The following is an 8,276-nucleotide window of genomic DNA, read 5'->3' as shown; positions in this document are numbered from 1 at the left end:
AAATATCCTGAAGGACACAACTTTATGGCTGTTACGACCATGCCAGGCAGGCATTCCCTCGGCTACTCTGAAGTTTTTATCCCCACTTTGTCACCAGCCTGGAGTTCCTGTAATAATGATTCATCTTTATCCGCTCCACGGGGTAACCTATATCCGTTTTTATTTAAACAGGGCATTTAGGTATATTTAGTCGATAGTCGGTCATTTGGTAACCCATGGCACAGCCCTAGCAGTGGCTGGTAACCAGCCTATAACCTGCCTGATGGCCCGACCATTTGGTGACCCGTGGCACAGCCCTCGGAGAGGCCGGTAACCAGCCTATGACCTGCCTGATGGTCCGATCATTTGGTAGCCCGTGGCACAGCCCTCGGAGAGGCCGGTAACCAGCCTATCACCTGCCTGATGGTCCGACCATTTGGTAGCCCGTGGAATGGCCCTCGGAGTGGCCGGTAACCAGCCTATCACCTGCCTGATGACCCGACCATTTGGTAACCCGTGGCACAGCCCTCGGAGAGGCCGGTAACCAGCCTATCACCTGCCTGATGGTCCGACCATTTGGTAGCCCGTGGAATGGCCCTCGGAGTGGCCGGTAACCAGTCTATTACCTGCCTGATGGCCCGACCATTTGGTTACCCGTGGCACAGCCCTAGCAGTGGCCGGTAACCAGCCTATGACCTGCCTGATGGTCCGACCATTTGGTAGCCCGTGGCACAGCCCTCCGAGTGGCCGGTAACCAGCCTATGACCTGCCTGATGGTCCGATCATTTGGTAACCCGTGGCACAGCCCTCCGAGTGGCCGGTAACCAGCCTATGACCTGCCTGATAGCCCGACCATTTTGTTACCCGTGGCACAGCCCTAGCAGTGGCTGGTAACCAGCCTATGACCTGCCTGATGGCCTGACCATTTGGTAACCCGTGGCACAGCCCTCCGAGTGGCCGGTAACCAGCCTATGACCTGCCTGATAGCCCGACCATTTTGTTACCCGTGGCACAGCCCTAGCAGTGGCTGGTAACCAGCCTATGACCTGCCTGATAGCCCGACCATTTTGTTACCCGTGGCACAGCCCTAGCAGTGGCCGGTAACCAGCCTAACTGTGACCTGCCTGATGGCCCGACCATTTGGTGACCCGTGGCACAGCCCTCCGAGTGGCCGGTAACCAGCCTATGACCTGCCTGATAGCCCGACCATTTTGTTACCCGTGGCACAGCCCTAGCAGTGGCTGGTAACCAGCCTATGACCTGCCTGATGGCCCGACCATTTTGTTACCCGTGGCACAGCCCATTACCCTCCGACCGCACTTTACACCCTAAAGTGGTGACCATCTCTGACTCCGGCCGCACTTTACACACCCTGACCTAAAGTGGCGACCATCTCTGACCCACAGGAGCAGAGGTTGTTTTTTTAGTTCATCGGAAAAGAGCGAGCCAATTGACCCCCCCCCCCCCCCATACAGAAGAACTTTATGTTACAGGAGAACTTTATTGCACGGCAATTGTACATGATATAATGTATGGCAACAACTATTACACACAGTAAAAAGCAGAAGTATAGGATAAAGCTTAACAACCTAGTTAACATAACAATAAGGGCTAACATAATTCTTTGATATAGTATTACAATGTAAACATGTTTAAGCTAATCCTACAAATGATGTCTCTTTCAGCACCAAGGAGAGATACTGTCTCCAGAGCACTAACGAGAAGGACATAAAAGGTAGTGCTACAAATGATTTCCCATTCAGTGCCCGGACAAGACTACGAGACTAAGACACATGTTCACCTCTACATGGTGTTCTTTATACAGTGATATGTACGCAATTCTTTTTCCAATGCTCTCAATGCAGACACACTATGTAAACAGTTAACCAAAGACATATATGTATAATGACAGCCACAGACAACATTGTACAACAAAAACTCTGTCTCTGTGAGTTGTTTTAAGAGGAGGAATGAGGCATGTTAACAATAGATATGGTGATAGCAACTCCAGTTGTATTGTTTATCCACTTGTAACACTACATGTAATAGTACTCAGCCGACTTTAGTAAATTGTTACTAGTATCTTACTCGATGTATTATCCATGTTGTAAATGCAATAAAGATCAATGTCATTGTCACATCTTTTTAAAGAGGCGCAAGATGAACACAAAAGTGGAGCTCTACAAAAAAAAAACACATTCAGACGCCTTTGACACTGTACCACATTTCCGTCAACACGCTTCTATACCTTTTTACAACGGTGCACTCAAATTCTGTCTCTCAAATGTACATTCGCACATTTTTCACCGGTACTTGCAGAAAAAAAGCCCTCAATACTAGGCTCCAGCAGATACAAGGCACATAAGGGAAGACACTGTGTCAACTTGCTCAGCTTGCTGAAAGCAGACCTAAAGCAAAGAGAGTGAGCCTATCCTACAATAGTTAAGAAACTCAAGGAGCTACTTAAGGAAGCTTGCAGGATGCAGAGCACAGTGGAGAAAGACGAAGAAAGACTGAATTCAGCTACAGGACTCTTCAAAGACTGTAGTGTAGATACAGAACACAGTGAATGATTATGATGATATGTGAGTTTCACCACTTAATCACATCCGTCTAACAAAAAAAGTCAAATTCATCAGTTCCTTTTACGAAAACTACATCTACCTAATGTACAGAATACGCAGTTACATAATAACGGACTCTTTATCTACAAAGCTTTCAGCGAGAGCCCCAAATGTTTAGATCGAATCAAAATTTCACTAAAACACGCATCCCTTCAGTCAATACATTTAGTGTCTTAGGATGGAGCGCTTATACCTTAAGGGACATCCTAAGACCGTAACGCAAGTCTCGCTTCCTATAATCCTTTTAACCAAAAAGACTTGGAACTCCTCGAGGATCTGTTCGAAGACGGCCTCTCGCTCTGTCTTCTTGGCTGCGTTCCAAGTCCCGGAAGACTGCAGTGATAACGCCGAGGAATCTCCCCAGTGATCAATACGCCCGGTTCACTAATTTATGTGGTGAGACAGGCGAGTATACACCAGCCGCAACCGATCCGTCATGCGCACGCGCATGGGGCAGGAGCAGGGCCGACAAACGGAATCGAACGGAGAGGTAGCAAAGTAGAAGCGAACATTTAGCTCCTGTAACTAAAACAACATTAAAAGGAGATAATTGACTCATTTGCATCCACTGTGTCTTAGCTTTGTTTCTCATATTATGAAATACAAAATTGTCTTCAGTTTGACTTTGCCTTACCTTTGTTTTCTACTGGAATCCAAAACAAATGGAATCGAACGGAGAGGTAGCAAGGTAACGCTTGTTCACCTTTATCCGTGGGATAGCCTAAATTCGTTGTTTTAAAAAACTGTGTATCTAGGGATATCAGGTTAACGGACTTACTTGCTTAGACTTAGGGGCTCCCGTGTCCTCCGACACATGAGGCAGTCTGGTTGGCCCAGCAGGCTCTGTCGGCAGCTATCCTCCTCACATCCTTCCAACGGACGTGGGTTTCAAATTGAAATATTTTCAAAATTGCAGTGTGAAACTTGACGATTCCAAAATACCCTATTTTTTGATACAGCGGATAAAGGTTACCCCACGGATAAAGATGACCTAACGTTACATGTGTCATAAAATAGATGAGAACTGTAAGGCTTACGTACCATTTACAAACCGGGGCCCGGCCGGGATGTTTGCGGAATCGAAAAATAAAAGTGTCTAACAAGGAATAGACAGAAATTATTCTCATGACCATTCTGTTTTACCCTCAGTGTGTTTTGCCTTTTTTATCATTTTTTTTTTGTTTCCGAAAGCTACCCGGCCGGGCCCCGGGTTGGGAATTGAGACCTAAGCCTAAGGAGGCGTTGCTAGCACTTTTGGAAAAGGGGGCCCTGCCGGGCAGTTCACGGGCTGTTTTCTGACACTTTCAGGCGTTACTCCTACGTGGCCCGGTCGGTCCCCGTGTGGCTCCCGGAATATTTTGAGGCCCGGCCGGGTACCGGGTTGAACTTAGTCGGGCTTAAAATGAACCCGGGACCCGACAAGAAATTGACACCGAGGCCTACCCGTGGGGAACACCGAGGCCTACCCGTGGGGAACACCGAGGCCTACCCGTGGGGAACACCGAGGCCTACCCGTGGGGAACACCGAGGCCTACCCGTGAGGACCACCGAGGCCTACCCGTGGGGAACACCGAGGCCTACCCGTGGGGAACACCGAGGCCTACCCGTGGGGAACACCGAGGCCTACCCGTGAGGACCACCGAGGCCTACCCGTGGGGAACACCGAGGCCTACCCGTGAGGAACACCGAGGCCTACCCGTGGGGAACACCGAGGGGTACCCCTTGGTATCCGGCGGTCCAGCGGGACAAATGTGTGGTTTCGGAGCCCGGCCGGGGCTACATTCCCGACGGGCACGGGCGCCATTGGGATCCAAGCCTTGATGTGCTCTTAGACCTAGGCCCCAAGTCCCAACCCGGGGCCCGGCCGGGCAGCTCTTTGGAACGAAACGGATGATATAAAAGAAGTCAAACTGCACAAGACGTAAAGAGAATAGTCGTGGGCATTATTTGTGCATATTGTTACGTATACATTTCTATTTTTCGTTTGCATAAACAGCCCGGCCGGGCCCCGGTCTGGAAATGTAACGTTAGCGTTACACGGGACCCATATTTTACGTCCCTTCCGTATTACGGGTAAGGCCTATCCCAGGATTGAAGCGAAGTCTCCCGGTTAGGCCTACGTCACATTTCCAAACCGGGTCCCGGCCGGGTGGCTTTCGGGAACGAAAAGTATGATATAAAAAAAGACCAAAGTACTCAGTTTTAGAGGCAGTATCTCTCCTTGGTGCTGAAAGAGAATCAAAAGACACAAGACGTAACATTTCTATTTTTCGTTTCCACAAAGACCTTGCAAAAGTCGCTGTACTTTTGTTGTGTATATGAAATTTGTATATAAAACTAATATTCATACCATGGCCGTGCTGTATATGTATGTGTCTGGTGATCTAATGCCTCACGTGCACGCAAGAAACGACTTTATAGCGCAAATCTCTCTTGTATATAACCAACTTAAAGCCTGGAGGCGGAAACTGGCGGGGATAAATATCACGTATTTATGTTTAGTTTATTTGCTGCACTGTTGTATCTCACACTCGTATATTTACCGTCACGGTGCCATTTAGTAATCTCTTAGCCCGATTGTTTGAAGGCAAACTGTAAAGAATAAATCGTGACAACGGCAACGGTCATCTATTTTCAGACCTTAAAACATTTTGTGTGTACTATATTTCATATCTCATTAAAACATGTCTACGTGTCATGCAAGTTGCTTTCTTTTTTCTGTCCCGTGTGATCACACGGCCGGAGAGTCTTCAGTGTCCGGCGGGAAGGACAATTGCGAGGCTAATGAGGTAGAACGGCCAGTCGGAACCGACAGACTATAGAAAACACATTAATCATTTTAACTAGCCTCTAAGCAGGCTCAACGGTTGGGCTCTTTGAAGCTTATAATGTCTTCTCCAACGGCATAGCAGTTCTTTTTGTACCCGGTTTCCTGTAGACGGAGGCTACAGTTTGTAACGCTAGTTCACCTTTGTTCGCGGGGTAGCGTACACGAATATATGCTGTTTTTAAAAACAGGTATTTTGGGATATCAAGTCGATGGGCGGTATTCAATGCGGTGTGAAACAAAATAAGTACCATGATACGAAGTATGCTCAAAATCGGTTTTATTGCAGTGCTGTTAGAAGCTGACAGAGGAAAATACAGGAGATGTTGTCTAATAGTATATAGTATAGACGCTAATATCATAAATATCACACTACTACAGTTAACAATAAATTATTCATACCCCCTTTTAATCTGTTATTTTCTCAAGACTGAAATATTGTATAATGGAATATGGACCATTTCAGAAAATTCATTTAGTTGACAGTTGCACATTAAGACCAATTGTGGTTCGATCTCAGTTGCAAAACTATGTCTGTGAAATTAGACAAGACAGGGTACAAATAAATATATTCAGATACTTGTGGACATGGAATCTTTTGTAGAAGAATTAATAAAGTGCCTCTGAATGAAGAAATTTCACAAATACTACAATGTGTCTTCAATGTGTCTTCATATATAAGAAAAAGAAGAACCGTATATATATATATATATATATATATATATATATATATATATATATATATATGGATATCTCTAACTTGCATAATTGAAAAAAAAACACTTTCTACATAACAAATCAATTAAAAGTTACGAGGGTATGAATAACTTTATTGTCAAATGTGAATACTTACCTGACACCTTGGTAGAAATGACAACATACAATCAAGCAATCCACACAAGAGTCAGAATCCTACTTGCTATGCCGAAGAAGAACCGTATTTGCAAAAGTTACATAACTTAAACAAAATTTCGAAGTCACAGATTTTAAAAAACTGTGCCTTTAGTGTAATACTTAGTATTCCACATACGTGGCGAGTAAAAAAACAAGCGATAGTTGCACTTTGTCTGTACATGAGATTTACAGAAATGTTTGTACAAGGGACACATCAAAAAGGTCCTGATCATAAAAATAGATACTTACAACAACAACTTCTCCCATCTCATGAGCTGAACTTCTCAAAGTTAAAAATCTCTTGGAGCATTTCCACAAAAATTTACAAGTTTTAAAAACCTCAAAGTTGATATACATGTACGTACAAACTTGAATCACATTTTCTCTTTGCTTTTTAACACCTTCTCTGGGCTGCCTAATATAGCAACCAGTAAAGCTTGGCACCAAATGGCTACCTTAGTACATGTAGGCTAAGGGTGTAAGTGACCTGGACTTTAACAATCTCTTGACATAAAAATCCTAACCTCCATAGTCATAAAAATCGAAACATCACACAAAATTTCTTTGCTTTCTCAAATCTAAAAGTTTTGAAAACCTCAGAGAATGTACATTTTGTGTCATATAATTTCCTTGCTTTATTCTCAAATCTAAAGTTTTGAAACTTCACAGCATGTACATTTTGTGTCATATAATTTCTTTGCCTTTTCAAATCTAAACCTTTTGAAAATCTCAGAGCATGTACATTTACAATTTGAATCATATAATTTCTTTACTTTATTCTCGAACTAAAAAGTTTTGAAAACCTCAAAGCATGTACATTTTGTGTCATATAATATCTTTGCTTTCACAAATATCAAAGTTGTAACAAAAGCCTCTGCATATACATATTTCGTAACACTTTTCTTTGCTCTGGTGGTCAAGCCATACGGACCGTGTACACAGAATATAAGAGAGGAACAAGGGAATTCTGGCCAGGGAGGGCAAATTTCCCCAGTGGCATCTGTTAATGAGCCTCACTGAAACTGGGCAGGACTGCAAGCATACGATGTGGGTGTACCCTGTGAGGGGAGGGCACGTATGGTTGGGTGGATGGACGGATGTAAGTTGTTAGTGGAACACTTTGGCCAGAGAAGGGTGCACAGATCAAGTCACCAGAACATCAGCATACAGGGTTGTGTATATGAGGTTACTGGTAAAACCCAGTATATAGGGTCAGTCAGTTGTGTCCAAACTCCAAAGAGACTAAGAGAGATTGTATACAATGGCTATTACTCGGATACAACTTTGACCAAAGGTGACGAAAAAGACCGGGCAGTTAAACATGTAGGTATGGATCCCAGGCTATGTACCACAAGCGCATTACGTTCTGTGTATATGCTAGTGGTCTAGGTGGGGACGTGTAAGGTTGGATGGATGTACCGATGTAAGTTTTTCACTGTCGTGCAACACTTTTCCTAGCCTGAGTATCATCCGTATTCTACCGGGGGAGTGTAAGGAGCCCCGGTAGAAATAGGATGGTACCCAGGCTACACTTTTCCTGCAACATGACAATCCACGACAGTCCTTCATCTGAGTTTTGTCTTGTCAGAAGGAATCTAAGTTGTTTGCCGTCGTGTGATACTCCGGCTGGATGATGGGCTGACTAGGTAGGGGAGGGCCCGTTGACGTGGCGCAATGTCGGGTGGATGGAGCGGTGTAAGTTGTTCGCCGTGGAGCAACACTCCGGCTCGAGCATCAGCGGCAGGAGGCTGACCAATAGGAGCATCAGGAAGAGGAGGGCCTGGACCGGGAGAGCCAATCGCAGCACTCGCTCCAAACGGGGCCATGACCTGAAAAAGACGTTCAGTTGTAGCTTATTCGTGTTGCGAGAAGACTTGTAAGTCTGGGGAAAATGACCTGTTTTTCAGGTAACTCTAATTACATCCAAAACTACGAGAGCACTATGAATCAAC

At 45.0% G+C, this 8,276-nt stretch overlaps 1 protein-coding gene across 1 annotated transcript in view; it reads right to left on the bottom strand.

Annotated features, from left to right (window-relative positions):
* Positions 1 to 7,107: 7,107 nt before the first annotated feature.
* The window catches only part of LOC118423371, an 84,915-nt gene continuing 83,746 nt past the window's right edge, over positions 7,108 to 8,276 (bottom strand). The window contains exon 15 of the mRNA XM_035831491.1: positions 7,108 to 8,153. Coding sequence (XP_035687384.1) covers positions 7,967 to 8,153 — 187 coding nt within the window. The 3' untranslated portion in view covers positions 7,108 to 7,966. The remainder of the gene's footprint in view (positions 8,154 to 8,276) is intronic.

This window comes from Branchiostoma floridae, chromosome 1 (assembly GCF_000003815.2).
Source record: "Branchiostoma floridae strain S238N-H82 chromosome 1, Bfl_VNyyK, whole genome shotgun sequence".
NCBI lineage: Eukaryota > Metazoa > Chordata > Leptocardii > Amphioxiformes > Branchiostomatidae > Branchiostoma > Branchiostoma floridae.
The sequence above is the reverse complement of the archived record's forward strand: the minus strand, read 5'-3'. Positions and strand labels throughout refer to the sequence as shown.